The following is an 18,990-nucleotide window of genomic DNA, read 5'->3' on the forward strand; positions in this document are numbered from 1 at the left end:
TGTAATTAGACTGCAAATAGATCTCCTAGCAGCTTTCTTTTTCATCAACTAAAGTGAGCTCCTTGTGTCCTTTGTCTAGTGTATTATCTAATCCTTTAATTGTTTTTGTGGTTCATTTTTGAACTTTCTCCAATTTATCTCCTCTTTGCTGTTCTGTTCTACAGGGACCTAGCTTAGAAATGCAGATGGTGGAAGATGAAGCTGAGACAACCAGTGAAGAACTGCCCCCTCATCTGCAGGAAGAGCCTCCTGAAGGTACAATACTAGCAGTCAGTATAAGCTCATTTGCATTAAACTGGGGTAAAATGTTCTGGCCATGGAAGTAAGAAATGTTTGTGTTTGGACTTGGGAGCCTACCTCTACCTTTTTTTTGAGGGATACAGATCTTTGTCAAGGTTGACAACTTAGCCAACCCCCAAGCCTACTTTGTATTTTAAGAAAGCTTCACCCACTGAGGTGCAAACATTGTTCTGCATTCTGCTTAACAATATGGCTTCTGATTAAAATCGTCCTGCCTGATCATCCTATCTGCAGGCCTAGAAATAAAACACCACCTGTGCTGTCTTGTTTGTGATGTTCTGAGCAGTCATTAGGGAAGATTTCCTAAATAGTCATCTACTTTCTCTGCTTACCCCTCTCTGCAGTACCCTGCTATTGAAATTGTCCCCAGCAGAGACTTGTCAAACCCAGGCATGCTAGTGATTTTATTTCTTTCTGCCATATCTCTTGGAAGCTGGTTTAGCCATCTGAGGAGGAGATAGTGAGAGGCTGTCAGTCAGCAGGAGGCTCAGCAATGCCAATTTTAATTAAAAACCTTATTTGCAGTGATGTGCTCTGGATTTATACAGGGAAAATTTTTTTCCCCACTGTGCAAATGTTGCAGATGTATATATGCAATGAAATAGGTGTTGCTTTTTTCTGAATAGAAGCTGCTAACATTGCAGTGTGATACATTTTGAGCTTCGTCTCCAATTCAGTGACTTTTAAAACACAATTACTCATAATCTCTTTGGGCATTTTAAACAACCCAGAGTGCTGAGATTCTTATTAGCAACCAGCTATTAAAATACCATGTCATATCACTGGGGAACATAAACGTGTTTTATATTTTTCCTTTGAGAAGAATCTATTCTTCGTATAGCTTTTATACTGACAGCCATTGTTAAAGGGAATATGAACCAAACAGTTTTATGTATTTGCTGCTCCTTCCCTTCTTGTTCCGCATTCTATTAGTATTTTCTCATTAAATTCTAATTCCCTGCTCTGCCATTTCATATGCTCTGATTCTTTGTTGGCAATTACAATATATAGAGATAAGTGAGAAGCAGAAATACACATGGAAGATTCAGGAATTACTGTATATATGCACACAACATATAATTTTGACTCCTTTCTTTGTAAATAATAGTCAAGCCAAGTCAGCATGTGATGGCTATGCATTGTTGAGGTAAGCATTCTGGTCACTGGGCTGAGGCTGGTGATTATGTGAGCCTAGAAATCAAATCCTGAAATATAAAACACGGGAGATCATCTTCTCAGCAGTTTACCAAGAATAGACTTTGGACTATGGAATTTCTTAATCAAAAGGGTTTTTCTTAATATGGCCTACAACTTTGGCAAACCCAAGTACTCTGCCTGTAATGCTGCTGGGTTGAAGGATGATGAAAAACGTCAGTGTTAATATTCCGCTTGTGTGAGTTGTTGGGAGGTCTGTGAGAAACTCTGTTTCTGGATGTGCCTATTTTGTTAGTGTTAAGAAAAAGAAAAAAGAACTGTTAACAGTTAAGATGATCTGATTAAGCAGTAGATACTGTCAGTTCTTTTAAAATCTGAGCTCAGTCCCTGCTTTTTTGATTTACAGTGTTATCAAGAGTAGCAAAATAGGAGGGATATTGAGAGCACAACTGACATTAGATCCTTCTTGGAAGAGGTGGAACAATTATTTCTGATAGAGAGCCTTCAGGATTATGCTGAAATTACAGCTGACTCCGTGTATTAGTGGCACTGAGTAGTGGGAATCTTACTTAGAGGCTGCTGTCTACCAACACAGACCAACTGGAATTATTATGAAGATTATATAGTTGCAGGAGTCATTACAAATAGCCCATGATAGAAATAGATTTCTGAAGTCCTTTTAATAGGAAATGCCATTAAGCGTGATGATCTTGTTGCCTTTTACTGCGTTCTGGTTTCTCTTGATAGTGCTTTTCTGGTTAAATCAAATGATTTGAAATAAATAAATAAACCATGTTGTCTTAAGTGCAACGCTCTTGTTTCCTGGAGTCTATGAATTGGAGATTATGTTGTCTTTCTTTGTAGTAATGAGCACATAAGGGATGGAAAGGTCTCCGGAGTCTCTGTTCTTTTCACACAATCCACTATTTCACCAAATTGCATCATAGGGACTTCAGTTTCTAGCTTGTACTGCATATTTACCGTCCTCCTGAAAGGAGGAGAATTAGAAGCAGTCATTAGAATTAGAAACTATGTAAATATTGCAGTAAAATAAAAGGTGACTTTTCAGGGATTGTGCTGACTAGTATTGCAGTATTGCCTTCTATAAAAAGTGATCATTTAACAAGTTCATTGTATATTTAACTATTTTGAATAAGCGTACATGAGGGTAATAAGTGGTATAGTATAGCAGACTGCTTTTTGGTGCTGTCTGGCAGCCTGCCAGTATTTGAGAGGAGAACTTTCTGTTTTTTAACAAGGTGGTGATGGGGAATTAGCTAGGAAATCCCAGAAAGGTAACTGAATTAGAACTTAGCAGTATTTGTATGTAACCTAAATCCGTTTGTTTTATCTGCTGTCCAAGTTAACTTTTGATATTAAAATAAGTCAACAGAGTAAATGAGTAAAAAATTACAGCTGATTAAGTGACATTAGATGTCAAGAGTGTTTTATAATGAAGATGTGTTATTGTCAATGGTGTTGATACGCTGTACTCTTTCTTGAAACGAAGTGGAGAAAGATGCAAACAATGTGCAAAGCAACGGCTGGTCAGTGGAGACCAAGACTGTAGCAGTAAATGAAGAGGCTTGTCATACCTGCAGAATTAAATCTTAGGAGAAGTTGAAAGCAAATATTTCCTCCAAATTCTGTTTAAAGAAATTGTTAAGTAGTTCCCCTGTGGACACATGAGGGCGCTGAATACTTGAGAATATCATAGTTGCCTAGAATCTTGGCCAATCCTGGTTTTGAAAAGGCAACCTCATTAAGAATGTTTTAATAGGCTCTGGTTGTATAAAATCTAGATTTCACATATCTCTTGCGCACATCTAAGTGAACAAGAGAGAGTGTTTAAAGTGAACTGGAGAAAGTAAACCTATTAACTCCTTTCCTGTAAGCTGCTTTGTGATATGACAAGGTTAACTCTCTGCACTTTCCTACCGAAGGAAGGCTGTTTATCACCTAATAATACTTTACCTGTTAGCTTCATGGTCGGTCTGTCCAATTCATCTTTTTTCATTTTCTTCCCCCTCCCCACCCCTCACCCAGTCTTCCCTGTCTCTTTGATCTTGTTAACATCCTCTTTCACCTTTAAAAAAAAAATGGGTGGGGGCAGGGGAACAGTAGTAATTAGCATTTTGGTGCACTGCTCAGCCTAGTGGTGTTTAACACTTCATAAAGAAGGCCATGTGTGCAGCTGAGTTACCACTGTCCAACAGGAAGGACAATGGTCTCTGGATGGGAGGAAGTATGTTTTAAATGTGTGGAGCACCTTTGCCTTTACAAGCAGTTCATCACTGCTGATCTGTGTTGCAGCATGTCTGAAGTCTGAGCTGCTTTAAGTCAAGTAGATACTATGTGATCTCAAATATTTGCTGTTGTGTGGCTGTAGTGTGTATGTATATATGTAAATATACACACACACAAAGTGTGTATAAATGTATATTTACATATGTTGCTTCTCCATTCACTGAATTCTGTTGCTGATCATTTAATACAGCGCACTGTTAGCTGTTACCACCCTGCTTTTTTTTGTCTTTCTCCCGTGAATCATCTGAGGGAGATGATAGTGATTAAAATTGGATTAGATCTTCTGTAATGTGATCTGTTCTGAAAAGCCAGCATCTCCTCTGCTCAGTGACCTAGACCCTGATGTCCTCTATTTGATAACCCTTGTGACCTTGACCTTGCTCCTGCCTCTACATCCTCCACATCATACATACTATCCCTGTGAATTTGAAATATATTTCTGAAGTCTCTGCATACATTCCTCATCTGTTACATCAGTTCTTATGGGAAAAAAAACTTTACTCAGGCAAATTGCTAACTGTTGTGCATTTCTGGAATGCATCCTTGGCAGATAGTGGTATGTTGCTGTAGTTCCTTGTGCCATGATGTTGCTAATTAGCATCGAGTGTGCTAAAGCCTTGTGTTGATTGGTATGGGCTGGTTGAAAAGCTGCATCATTAGTTAACAGCAGTAGCTGCTTATGGGATTTTACAAGGCAGTTGCTCTCTTCCAAGTTCTTTAAGTATTAAATGTTCAAATTTTATTGGCTAGCCTACTATGACCAGTTTGGCAATGAGCACGAGCCTTGCGTCTGAACCATGTGTACTCTCTCTTCTGCGGACTTTGGTCCTACCAGACGTATTCCTTTATTGGAGACTGACTGGGCCTTGTGGAGTAAAACTTTGTTAAAAAGCAATAGGTCTTATCAGGTCTGGAGCATAATAACAAATCTAGAGGAATTTGCTTTCCAAATGACTGTGGTGTTCCTAATTCAAATTGTTTTACATTTGCTGTGGGTAAAGAGCATGCATAGTCACTGTAAATCAGATGATTTGCACCAGTTTAGAACATAGTATCTTGTCTTTTATAATCTGCCTCCATGGAGGCATATAGCCTTTTCTGCTGTTTTATATCTTTTGCAGGATGTAAGTAGATTACATGCCTGTGTGGGAAACTTTAGGACTCCTCATCCATAGTTTGGGTATTACTGATCCAAGTTGTCTGAGAGCTTTACAGATTGCTCATTCCAGATTGACTTTGGATGCAAGTATATTACCTGCATGGTACTACCTGTTTAGGTCTAACTCATGCGCAAACAAAAGTACAGCTGTGTCTCAATTCAGGGACTACTGTACATTTGAAGAGGTGAAATCTCATTTCCCTATTTGAAATTTCTGAGACTAATTAGACGTTTCATACTGGGATGGTGTTGCATCATTGCTATATAAGAACACAACATAATCTTGAAGCCAGCAGAGAAGAACATGCATGTTTAGGCATCTCCTCTGAGATATGAGACATCCAGTTCAAGCCCATGCTATAGGTGTCTAACTTTGTTGAAGGGATATTTTTATAAAAAGATCCAGTTTTGATAAACTGGTGTCATTTTCCCGAATTAGTTTACTTGCAGTATTCTTGACAGAGAACTGTCTCTGTTGGAGGTGAAGTTTTATTCTTGGGCCAAACGTTTGTTGCTATAAGTGCCATAGCAAGATTTAAATGCTGCAAACATAAGCTGCACCATGTTTTCTGTGTTCTTGTTGCAAGTTGTCCTTTGTTTGTCCCCAAACTGACCGTATCTAAATAACTGCAAAGAAAACACCTTTGAACATGGTGCATTTATAGCAACTCAGCTTCCAGACAGTGTTAAGCTCTGTACTGTAAATTGTTGCTTTTTCTGGTGTAAAAGAACTTTAATAAAAGTTGCCTGTAGCACATAGTATGCTACACTACATACATACATATGTAGTTTACCAGACCCATATCTTCAAGAAGCTCTGGGAATTTGGCATTGCAAAACTATGTTATCCCAGGTCAAGTCACTCTCTCCAGTGAGGTCCAACAGTCAAATTCTTTTACACAGGAGCTCTTTAAATGATCTGCTTTTTTTGTCTAATAGCCAGTTGGCAACTTCTGTGGCCTGGGTTCACCTATGCAGTTCTGCGGTCTTATACCTGAAGCAAAAGACTGGGAATTGGGACAACTACAGTCTGTTCCTAGCTCTACTGTTGACTTATTGTGTAGTATTCGTCAAGTAATTTTGCCTTCTTTTTAACTGTAGTCATCTTTGCCTCTGAAGCAGAAATGACTGTTCTTATTTATAAATGAGGACTATTAAAAAACAAATTGTAGCTTTGTAAGCTTTTAGAGGTAGCAGATACTTGGAAAATTAAAACAGTAAATGTGGTAGTAATGTATGAATAATGTAAAACTTTGTGTGATACATAACTTGTCAAACCTTTTTGATGAAAAGGTGATTGGACTTGTCAGGGAACTTAAAATAGAAAGAAGCAGAGAGAGAAATTAGCAATGAGGCTGTCTCTTCTTTGGAGCTGGGACTTTATGTACCTGGCGTATCCTCTCATCCGTAAAAACATTTCCTGATCTACTTCTCCAAATGGCCTGAAGCAGAAAAGGAACATTTCAGTATCATCTGTCACTTCTTAAGGTGCAGATTTTGTGCAGCCATGCTCTTTTGTTGGCCAAAACAGTTTCTCTTTCTGCAAAGAGAAATGACCTGGAATGTCACCTCCATCTTCCATGCGAAGTCTACCTTAGTATTTCTGCTAGAGTTGCAAACACTTTGATATCAATCTAACTCTTAATACCATGTTTCTGTTCCTTTTGTTTCATTTGTTACTATCATTATTTTAGTGGAAGCTGAGATTCTCCTTTAAGTTCTCCAGTGTTTATGTTGGCAGCCTCATGCTTTACTTAATTTTGTTCCCTGGGGGAAATTGTCAGTCTGAAATTGGAAAGATATCTGACCACTTTCTGTGTGTACCCCTCTTTTTCTCCTCCCTCCCTCCCCCAGCCCTCCGTATTACTGCTGCAATATACCTGCTGCTGACACTGTCCATCTTTCATTCAGCATCCATATTACATGGTCTCCTAGAAACTGCATGAAAGCTGTTTAAATTGTTTTTATTCCACTTCTCCCTCTGCCCCTTTCTTTCTTCTTCACTATCCCTGTATGATATAATGAGATGTTACTTTGACAGCTCAGCATCCCTTTTCTTGAGCCTACCCTGTGCCCAGCAAATCATTCTGTCACTGAATGTTGTATGTGTGCACAGCATATGCTGTTAATGACAACATAAATAGCCTCCAAGTGCCTGGCATATTCCAGAAGAAAGGTTCTTGTAACTTGTGTGTGGGAAACCTCTTATCAGTGGATCTTGCTAGCACAATAATGCTGTGAAGTGAGTCAGTAACCATCTGGTTCTCCTTGAGGGTGTTTGCACATAGGATAGGGGCAGCAACAGTTTTACTATTTGCCTTTGTACAGTTACTGCAAGTAATGTGCATCATCAAATGTAAAGGCATTTCAAGGTGAAGGTGAGTGGGAAGCCTCTGTCAAAGATGCATCTTTACCAATTATTAGTGAATGTATTTTATTCTGGCAATAGGGTTTTGGACTGCAGGACCATGAGAATTCTGTTTCATGAGTGCAAGCAGCATATCTTATTACCCAGCTGAAGTGGCAGACATTTGTCACCATTTGTACACTAATTAGAAACATAGGAGGTTGTGAATGGAAGAGTGAATTCTTATAGTGTATTTTTCATTTTGAGGGGCAAAACTATTAATATAGAAATGCAACCAGTGGCTTTTAAATACATCTTTGGACTTGTAGTTATCAGTCCAGTTCCAAAGCTGAAAAATAGTGTTTGTTCCTAATGGACATAAAATGGGAGTATGGGGGCAAGCAAATGTCACTTAGTACAACTACAGTCTGAAGTACTAAAGAATGAGCAATGCAGTAAATCTAGGTCAGGACTGAAATTGAATCTGTATTAGTGTGTTAACAATGATGATGTCTCAAACTGTTAAACTATCAAAGTAATATAGCAGGCAATTAAATCATACGGTTGGTACACGAAGCTGTTATTGCTGCCTCAAAATCAAGTGAAATGCCCAGTTAACATCTCATAATAGTCTCAACCTGCCTATCTTGATTTCAGCTGTTAGTGAACAGTTTGAGCAACTAGTAAAATCAGCCTGGTTTGTTTCTTAGGATAGACCATCACCAGAGTGGATTTCTTTACAGCTCGCTTCCTTTTACAACTTAAACTTGACTGTTGCAGTACTGGTTGTATTTCCTCTTTCTCATGTCCTACAGCTGTGCACCTAAAACAGATGAACCAGCCTTTTTAAGTGCCTGTAGAACTCTGACCTATCCGACATACCTGATGGCTTAGGAGTTTCTTTCAAGGAATTGCTGATGAAATTTCTATTTCATAGATGAGATTGAGAGGCATCTCTTGCAAAGCTAAAATGTAGTTCATGCTTCTCATCTTTCCTGGGGGTGCATGTGTGTGTTGGCTTTAGAACCTGGTGTTTGGTGGTTTGATTAACTGCAAATACCGGCAAAAATCTCCTAAGATCGAACTGTTTATGCTAGCACAGCCAGTGACTGAATTCTTCCACCTCTTCCTCTTTTGGATGTCTTTCTATGAGCAAAAGCTTAGAAGACAGCATACTCTTTCTGTGTAGTTTTTTTGTTGTATGTGGGAGTCACTTCCTGCTTAACTTTGCTTTCATCAGCTTTTGTAGATCTAAGAGTAGTTAGCTGGTCTGCAGCTCTGAGCACAGTTGCTGTTGTCTCAGTTCACTTAAATGGTCAAGATTCAAGGCATTGGACTACTATAGGAGATCCAAAGCTAGTTGCTTGCCTTTTAAAGTCTGCCAGTATAATCGCACAATTGCATCAGTCTTGTCTCTCATCATTTTGGATCACAGAAACAATCTTATTTGGAAGAGTGGATTAATTTTCAAAGCTGTTTATCACAATCACAGAATTGTTGAGGTTGGAAGGGACCTCTGGAGGTCATCTAATCCAACCCCTCTGCTCAAGCAGGGTCACCTAGAGCATGTGGCCCAGGATTGTGTCCCGACGGCTTTTGAGTATCTCCAAGGAAGGAGAGACTAACAACCTCTCTGGGCAACCTGTTCCAGTGCTCTGTCACCCTCACAGTAAAGACGTTTTTTCTCATGTCCGGACAGAACTTCCTGTGTTTCAGTTTGTGTCCGTTGCCTCTCATCCTATCGCTGAGCACCACTGAGAAGAGTCTGGCCCCATCCTCTTTACATCCTCTCTTCAGATACTTATACACATTGATAAGATTCCCCCCCTCAGTCTTTTTTTCCCCAGGCTGAACAGTCCCAGCTCTCTCAGCCTTTTCTCACAGGAGGGATGCTCCAGTCCCTTAATCATCTTAGTAGCCCTCTGCTGGACTCACTCCAGTAGCTCCATGTCTCTCTTGTATTGTGGAGCCCAGAACTGGACACAGGACTCCAGATGCGACCTCACCAGGGCTGAGTAGAGGGGGAGGATCACCTCACTCGACCTGCTGGCAATGCTCTTCCTAATGCAACCCAGGATACCGTTGGCCTTCTTGGCCACAAGGGCACATTGCTGGTCAACTTTGTTGTCCACTGCAACTCCCAGGTTCTTGTCCGCAGAGCTGTTCTCCAGCAGGTCAGCCCCCAGCCTGTCCTGGTGCAGGGGGTTATTCCTCCCTAGGTGCAGGACACTGCTTCTCCCTTCGGTTGAATATCAGGAGGTTCCCCTCTGCCCATCTCTCCAGCCTGGTGAGGTCCCTCTGAATGACAGCACAGCCCTCTGGTGTTAACAGCTACTCCTCCCAGTTTTGTATCATCAGCAAACTTGCTGAGGGTGCACTCCGTCCCTTCATCCAGGTCGTTGATGAGTAAGTTGAACAAGACTTAACCAGTTTAAGCTAACTTCTAGACCATTCCCTAGATCAAAAACTGAAGGATGCTTTGTCCAGCTGTGGAGAACCTGTAGTCTGCACATGAGCCTATATGGAACGAAAGGGCAGGTTTGGGGTCTGGCATGTGCTGTGGGGATCTTCGGACTCTGTTCTTTGTGGAGAAGAGAGGTGCAACTGCAGGTATTATTAAAAAGATCCTTTGTGATAGTGTATAAGAGGACATCTATTGATGTCCATACTTCCAGCAACTTCAGTGTAGCACGGTAATTAAGATAGTGAGGAAAGCAGAGAGATCTTGGCTTTCAAACTTAGTCCACTTGGCTCAGATCCAAGCATCATTAATGTGACATGAGACATTTTGTTGGTATTCGATCAACTGGGAGGCTTGTTCTTGCTATGTGACACATTAGTTAACCACCCAGCATGCTGACATGTACTATTAAAAACAAATTAAAACTAGATTGAGAAACACACTGGCAAATGCACCATAGGGAGGAGTCTGAGAAGTCTGGCCTTAGGAAATTAGGTGAGTTGGGCCTTATTAATTTTTCTACAGATCTGGCATCTGTAACTTTACAATTCAGCAGTCCGTCCACAACTGTTCATTTTTAAACACTTTCCTCAACTGTCCTATGAGGACAAAATACTCCTGACAAAATTTAGGGACAGCAAATGGCAAATTACAGTTGTGTTGCTCAAGCAGAGTTCTGTGTGGTAATCTTTCTGGTGTGAGCTCGTGTTCTTTTTAGCAGTTATTGGCACCTTTTGACGGTGGGTTCTTTGAGATCCTGAATGAAAAAGCTATCCAGCAATGGGATTTTTCCACTCTTCTTCTACTTGTAAACTTAGATTGCTATGGTGTTACTGCAGACAGTCCAGTAGAGGGCTGCCAAGGGCTAAAATAGACATTAATCAGTATACTGAAGACTTGCTTGAACCTGTGATTGCAGATATGATTAGAATAATAGAATGGCTTTTTTTTTTTTAAATAGTATCATGAGGCTTACATTTGCTGCTTCCATGAGTTTAAATTCCAGAACATGAAGAATGTGTCTGGGTTTTCTTATTCTATAATTAATTCATTTCAAAAATAAGACTTGAAGAGATGGTAAAGCTTCTTTCCCCCTTAGTTCCCTTCTCATTCTCTTTCTTACTGTAAGACTTCCTGATTTCCCTCCCCACCCCACCCCCCATACACTCTCTGGGGGGTCTTGGGGTGCAAACCATCCCTGATTTCCCAGTCAGAAGCAGGGTATCTTTTAAAGGAGGTGTGTCTAGACAGGGAATTAGGTTTAAGGGTAATAAACATCTGAGGAAGTGAAAACTGTAGCATGCACACTAGCCATGAAAATCTTTATAACCCTTAGGCTTATTTTCAGATCATCTCTGAAGCTGAAGTCCGCTTCATGGTTTAATGAGCCTACTGCTGAACCAGTGGACACTTTCAATTTCACTCATTTTTTTTTTCCAATTGCCACCGATTCATTCGTAAAGCATAGTGGCCCTTGATTGATTACTGACTGTGAGAATCTGTTAGACTGAAGGAGTTTTGGGGAAGGAGGAAGCAGTCCTTATGTAAGCTGTTGCCTTTCTTGAGAACAAATGTCTGCTCTCCTTTTTCTTTGAGGCAGGTACAATAAAAGACTTCCCCAAATGTATCTGCTAATTACCAAGTTGAGATCTTAGTCCTTTTGTTTGGCGTGATCTTTTCCAGAGAAAGAAATTATATCCTTGTAAGTCATGGAGTGTGACTGGAATAAAGGGAAAATAGCAGGGACAAGTGAACTGTTGTCTAAAAAGTATTTTCAGAGTAAAAGAACAGAGCACTTTTTCACCTGACTTCTCTTCTTCCTGCAGTGCAGAAAAATTCAGAACATCAGGTGGAGTTAAGGAGGGTTCTGTTCGAGTCTGATAACCTCTCAGAAGGAGTTTGTTGGAGTCCATTAGTAGTCACAGGTTTGGTGCAAGATCGTGAGAAAGCTTTCAGTTCAGAGAAGCACACTCCCCTACCTGCAGTTTGTTCTGAGCAAGCTCTTGTTCTCAGATAGTAACCTGTGCTGCATTACATCTCTTTGCCACACTGGAAACCACATGGGTAACAAGTTAATAGGAAAACAGTCTCCAACCCTACTTGGATTACATGGGATATATTTGGGCAGTTACAACTGACAAATAGGGGAAGGATAGTCTTTGAATTGCACAGCAACTTTTAACTGCAGCTTTAGCTTCTATTTCTAAAAATTGTGGTAATATTTTTCCTTTCAGGCTTCCAGCCTTTCAGATGCAGATATAAATCTCTTGTTGGACAACTGGGAGTTTCACAGTCCCTAAAAGAAAACAAAACAAACTCCAACCCTATATATTTTTCTGTATCCAGTGCTAAGTTTGGAATGGACACTGGACTTAAAGCTGTCTCCATTGTAACATGGCAAGATACCCCACTTTGTCAGAAAACAATATGATATCAAAATCCAAAGCACTAAATGCTTGCAAAACTGAGTGACTTTACGGAGAGGAGGGAAGAAACGCAGGAAGAGAAGAAAGAGGTAAACTGACTCTGGCCAAGATTTCAACAGGAATGTAATAACCTTAAGTGAGTAATGCTGGCAGGCATTAGAGACATCCTGACCTTATTTAACTCTGATTTATTCATCATGGGAATGGATTTTGTACCTCTTCTATTCTGAGACTGATGGAGTCTACCACAGTGTATTCATCTGTATTGAGAAACTATTCCTGTCTGTTTGCCACATGGACAGGAGCAGAGGGCCATCAACTACAGAGCTGGCTGAAGAAATATTTTTCCTCTTCCATCTTGCATTTTAACATGCACATGTTGTATGTGTAATAGTAGGGCAGGGAGGAGGGTCACCAAATTGTATGAAGCTAAGCCATGAATTCCCTGTACTGTATGGTATCTTCTCAAATCACAAGGAGAAGGACTAACTATGGCTTTGCTCCTCCCTATCTTTGCATACTTTCAAACAGTGAAGAAATACATCCCCTCACTCCCCCAACCTCCCCATGCTGTTTCTGCACACACAGATCTTTGCACTTTACAGATCTCTTGCTTGCAGATATGTTCCTTTTGTATGTAGCTTCTTCAGTTGTCGTCATTCTCATACACTGAATTTTTGTATGGCTGTCTTATCACATTGACGTCCTTAAAAGAAATAATGGCAAAACCTTTAGAAGGGTGAGCTGCCCCCAAGTAGAGATAGTTACATTCTGCTTTTGTGTCAAAGCTACTGGGGCAGACAGATCAGTTCTCAAAACTATTTTTTCCTCCTGGATGGCTTTGGGGCAAGAATAGGAAATACAGGAAGGAATTATATACTAGTGATGACAGAACATCTCTAAATAAAGAAGAAAGGAGAAAGACAAGCATGAAGACATTGGCCTCAGTGGAGCAACATACTTTTCAGTGCTAACTTTAGCTGCTATGCTTAAACTACGGTTGCAGTACACAAATACTTCGGAAAGCTTTTATACAAGCCATTTCTGCCAATGAAATCTTGCAGTTCAAGCTTTTCTTTCTGTTAGTAGGTATTAGATGCTCGAGGGCTCTTTGGAGGATTCTTCTGAAATTCAGTAGTAATTAATTCCCAGTGAATGGAAAGAATCTCTAAAGTGCATATTATTCTACTGGGTTAACGATCCTGTGGGCTTTTCAGAGGACAAGTAGCTCAGTTGAGGTAGACTCTGCCTCTTCTTATTTACTTGTTTCCGCCATCAACTCCGCAGCATCACAGAATGGTTCCTTCCAATCTCAACATCTGGAGATCATCTAGTCCACCCCCCTGCTCAAGCAGGGTCACCTAGAGCATGTTGCCCAGGACCCTATCCAGACCCTATCAGCTTGTTTCAGTAAAAGCTTGAAGCCCACCTCTGTCTGTCTGTCCTGATCTTAGACTACTGGAGAGTTTAATTGACATTAGCTATATGTGCACCACAGAGCAAGCTAGAGATGAAATTGTGTATTCTATAAAATGTTTACTTTGTGGGATGAAGAGGTCAGTTGTGATTCTTACTGAGGGGATGCCACGGGACAGAGAACTTCAAAAGGTGCAGGGTTTTTGTATAGGAGGCTTGCGTAGCTGTGCAGGGAGTCCTCACTCCAGAAATGCATGAGTTCTGTTCTAGCTCATTTTGAATGTGAAATTTGTTTGATATCTCAATTTCTTCATTGATGGGTCTTTGAAATGGGCATGGTGCTGTCTTGTAAATCTGCTATTGAAAAAAACCTGTGGTCTCTGCCAAAGTCGTCTTGTTTTTCTGGAAGGTCGACAAAGTAGGTGGGCTTTGTTGTTGCAGTTTTAACAAGTTGAAATGAGTAAATCATACGTTGATATTTTCTCTTTCCCCTTTTCCAAGATGGCAAATGGTGACTGCATGGTATAGTTGTTTTGAGGTGCGCTTTAATTGTAAAGTGCTTTACAGGACTTTGGGTGAAAGAGTACAGTGGAATACAGCAGACACTACCGTATTTGCTTGGCTGTAGAATCTCGCCTTTCTCAGCAGATTGTGGCCTGGCTGGTTGCAAAGGAGACCTTGATGATAGCTGAATGTAAATCAGTATGGGGGAACCAGTCAAGCCCTCAGACAACTTGAAGCAAAACCTATGTGTTGTCTGCTTTCACCTCCAGGAGTTTTTATCTGTAATGACAGATATTTTAGATGTAACTGGAAATTACTTTGAAAAAGACCCATCTTATTGCTGCATTTATCTCACCAAATCAAAACTGTTTAATGTTAATTTCACGGGACTCCATAAGTCTCAAACACTTCTGAGACTTCTGGTGCCTCCCTATCAATTTCTACTATGCAGTTATTAAAAATAGAAAACTTTGGCACACTGCAAACTGACTGTGGGAATGACATTGAATATACTGGACTTCATATCAAAATAAATTGAGCTTCTGCGTTACCTATGATTTTTTGCATTTCTATTTAATTATCTGAGAGCTTCCCTTTATTTGTATAAATATTCCATTACAGATTATGAAAACTGTGCCACAGAATTCTGCATTTGCCTGTTCCATGATAAACAGCGTCTTGGTATTTGACAGCTGCATGATAAAATCTTTGGTAGTTGCAGGAGAGAAAGGAAGGTGCTTGGCAGGGGTAGGCTGGTTTAATTTCTTCTTGCCACTTGCTGCTACTGGAATTGTGATTTTTTTTCCTTTTCTTTCTCCTTTATTTTTAGTGATTCTTCCCTCCTTTCACTTTGAAAAGATACTCTACCACTGCTTTTTTGCTTTACTGACTTCTTGTTGTTGACCTTTGGCAACCCCTGTTAATGTTACTCTAGGTTGCAGAATCTGTGCACCTTTTAATGAATAAGCGAGCTATAGAGCTGGTAGATGTTCCAACAATGCTGAAGCTTTTTTAATTGTGTAGAAGTCATAAAGAATGACTCCAAAGGGACCAAAGGGATAGCCATTACAGAAGCTTCTGTCCTTGAAGGGCTGTTGTCTTTTTAATAGATTTCCTATAATACTGGCTTTTTTATTCTTTATGCTTTAGTTTTTAGGGTTTTTGTTTTGGGTTTTAGGGGTTTTTTTGTTTTTTCCTCTCCATAAAGTGATGACTGAGATACTTCAGGCAGTAGAATTTGCTGCATCTCCATGAGCTTTGTTTCTAGATGAGAACTAATGATCTGGTTTGTGTTGATAATTTGTGCCCCCCCTGCCCCCAGCCTTCTAACTTCTCTCTATAGGGAACTCATAATACTACTGGAAGATGTAGTGCAAGATGCTAAAGTGGCTCTATTTTTTTAATGTTTAATACATTTGGGTATTTAATTTCAAGCTTGACATTAAATTTAATAAGCGCAATTCTTTCAAAGAATGTCCTTAATGAAGCAGTTTCACGCTGCTATTCAAACGCAGCTTTCCATACTTTCTCAAATGTTGCTATGCTGCTACTCAGCCTGTGCATTAAAACCGTAATGGCTTGTGTAACGGTGTCCAATGCATTGTGATGTTCCTAATGCTTAATATTTAATTCTGTTTTGAGAGTGAGAAATCTATTTGTAAACAAATGAGTGATTCTGATATTAATGAGACATCAGATGCTGTAGTATTTCCAGCTGATAGTGGATAGTAAGTGCATTGTTAATGGAATGCTGACACCTCTTCCATGCTTTTGCTTCTTGGAGATCTTAAATGATCTTTGGATATTCCCTTGGGAATTTTAATCCTCACTAAGCACAATGTTTTTTCTTTTGGTTTGTCTCTTTTCACTAACCTCACAGTATTTCTTTGGCATTGCTGCATCAGAGATCAGGGCATCTGGAGTGTAAATTGGCTCTTTCACGCCTGTAAGTAATAACTTGATGCTGTTTTTCATTAAAGGGAAAGGAAAAATCTGTTGTCCTTTCTGTGATGCCATCCCCCCCCCCGGAAGAAGAAAGCCTAAGCACAGCCATAAAAGCCTAAGTGTTCGTGTCAAAGACAGCTAAAATTTTTTCTTTTTTTAAAGTGAATGTGTTTAATCTGCTGTCTTCTGTAGCCTAAGTTTTTGTGGGGCCATTTCTGTCATGGTAGCTGAAAAATCTAGTCTTGCAAGAGCTGCTTATCTTTGTAGTATTAGCATCCAGCACACTGCCAAGTTTCAGGAAGTGCAAAATATGTTTTATTGTGCAACACATATGAATTTAACAGGATGACTGGAAATCAAACTCGGTGAAATGAGGGCTCCCTTCTCGCAGCTCTCCAGTCAGAATTTTCAAATGAGGAGTAATGGGCTGGGTCAGAGCTGCAATTTTGAGGATGTGTGAGTTTGTCACAAGAAAAAAGCTTAAATTTCAGTTCTGCAAGTAAAGACAGCGTAGAATTTAGCTTGCAATTACATTTGCATGTGAAAAAGTACACTTACTCTTCACCTACATTTGTACTTAATATTCTAATGCAATCTAAATTAGGGAGGAAAGCAGACCTAGTTTCTAGAACAAGTATGTCTGCTCAGTTGGGACAAATGTCTTTGGGCAGTATGGTTTTAGAAAATACACTCCTTCCTCTTTGGATTTATTTGACTGAGATCTAGTTTTTGTTGATACTTGGAGTCTTTCCAGAAAGCTCCTGTTAACTCTAAAAGAGAAATGCTGTATCAAAATCTACTAAATAATTGAAAAAACTAAGCTGTGAGGATTAAAAGGGGGGAACATGTTTGGATAGATTGTGACCTAAAGGATCGTATTTCTAAATGGGCAGCCTCTAGCATGGGCAGCCTCTAGCATGGGCAGCCTGCCCAGTCCTAGAGATAGCAACATGGCAGTTTATCGCTTAAAAGCAAACTATGATTTGCTCTACCTTTTAGTAACCAATATGAAGAGCAAGTATGTCACAAGCTTATTGGAAAAATCAATATTGAACACCACAGGTAGATCTAGGTAAGGTAATATGAACATTTCCTGTAATATATGTGAGCATGCTATCTGCAGCAGCTTTCTAACTTCCATTCAGGTACTTCTCTTGCACTTTTAACCTATCAGAGCCGTTTTGATACAAACATTTCATCTTTGTATGATAGGTCAAGAGCGGGAAAGTCAGGGAAAAGTTTTCCTGTGCCTGTTCTCTTTATTACTGTATCTATCCAGCTTTTCTAGTTCTCTTCAAGAACTCTTGACATATCAGTGTAATGATTTTTTTTCTTGCTCTTGGGAGACTACATGGATTCTTATTCTTTGGCAATAAGCAGATTTTATCTCAAACCAGTCTCCTTTCTCCTATGGAAGATGTGAAACTGTCCTGACAGGAGTTTGCAACTCTTGTTGGAAAGAGGAATGTCTGCTTGAGCAATGGTTCCCCCCCACCCATGGAGCCCAAGAGATATGAATTCTGTGCTTGTCCTGTACATATAATTAGAAAGATAGTGAATTGGAAGCCTTTTATAATTAAGATGCATGACTGTGGCATCTGACCTGAATTTGATCCCCCTGGATTTGATCCATATTTTACTGTTCTGTGGATGCTGTTTCAGTGTCTGCAACTTTTGATTTAGACTAAGGTAACCTAGTGCATAAAACAAACAAACAATTGTGTTGCTATTGATGTTACATTTTAATTAGACTATTGTATAGCTTAGAATGGGCCACAAGGGAACTGCCAATTACTCTGTGTATCTGTCTAAAAGTCTTTTCATTATGGAATACTGATTAAGATTATATAGCTCCATATTGTTTCATGTTATTGATTTCCACCAACCCCAAGTCGATGGTCTCATTAATTGTCAAGTACCTTTTTTCCCCCATGTTTCACAAAATTGACACGAGCTACCTGAGGTGTTAAGTTTAATTTGAACTAGGTATTGGTGTGCCTGTTTAATTTTTAACAAGACCCATTAGGCCCCCTGCCTTTAATTTTACACAGGCCATAAAGGCATCTCCACAGGGAGGCTGTGACCCATTCAGTATAAGGAGAGCAAGGCAGATCTCTACAGCAATAATAGGGAATATCTGTGGTAGGGCTTTTTGTCCATCTGCCCTGACGGGAGGAAATTGATATTTTACCATCACAGATGCTGCAGTAGAGTTTGGAGCTGTTGGCGTGTGCTACCTTACTTGACTTGCAGCTTTCATTTGCTTCGCTGTCTGCATCTTTCTGGAGCTGCAGCATGCAAAAAGTGAAGACTGTGTCTTGCAAGTCAGATGTTCTGACCATTCCCCACATAAGTGTGGAAATAATTCTTTTAGAGGCAGGAACCTCGTGTGTCAAATGGAAAGCTGTGGGTTTTGTTTTGTTATATGGACACTACATTTGTTCAGAACGCTACCTTCCAATAATATTGGTAACTTGTTCACCTGTCTTACCTTCAGCTATCAGTCTCCAGTCAATGGTATGTTACATTTACCCTCTGGACAGCTTTCCCTATTTCCACTAGGTGCCACTAGCTAATCTTCCAAGTCCTATGCCTCACTAAACATGACAATGTTTTTCCTTAATTTCAGCCATCTTGGAAGTGGCCGTACAGAGAAAGACATCAACATGCTGATAGTGTCCTAGTCCCTGTCTGTTCATGAGCTCTCCCAACAGACCTCGATCACAATGAGCAGAGAGGTTCTTGCACACTTCTAGAAGAGGCGCTTTAGGGCAGGGAAGCAATTGCCACAACAACCCTATGTGCTGCCACCACCCTGTGCAGCTCTGCTAAGCTAAGTCAATAGGATTTCATCATCAGTGACATCAAAGGTTTCTCATTTTTCATACTGTTTGTTCAAGTAAAGGGCAAAAAGTAACAATGCTGTGATGCTTGGTTTAGTTAGTGGTTCTTGGGTCTCATGCAGTGGCTC

The 18,990-nt window shown here is 40.0% G+C and overlaps 1 protein-coding gene across 1 annotated transcript in view; it reads left to right on the plus strand.

The window, feature by feature from the left end:
- LOC112987579 (transmembrane protein 263-like) overlaps positions 1-18,990 on the plus strand; it is a 205,255-nt gene that overhangs the window by 16,037 nt on the left and 170,228 nt on the right. Inside the window, exon 2 of the mRNA XM_026107510.2 lies at positions 165-255. Coding sequence (XP_025963295.2) covers positions 165-255 — 91 coding nt within the window. The remainder of the gene's footprint in view (positions 1-164; positions 256-18,990) is intronic.

The sequence above is a fragment of the Dromaius novaehollandiae genome, chromosome 5 (genome assembly GCF_036370855.1).
Source record: "Dromaius novaehollandiae isolate bDroNov1 chromosome 5, bDroNov1.hap1, whole genome shotgun sequence".
Classification (NCBI taxonomy): domain Eukaryota; kingdom Metazoa; phylum Chordata; class Aves; order Casuariiformes; family Dromaiidae; genus Dromaius; species Dromaius novaehollandiae.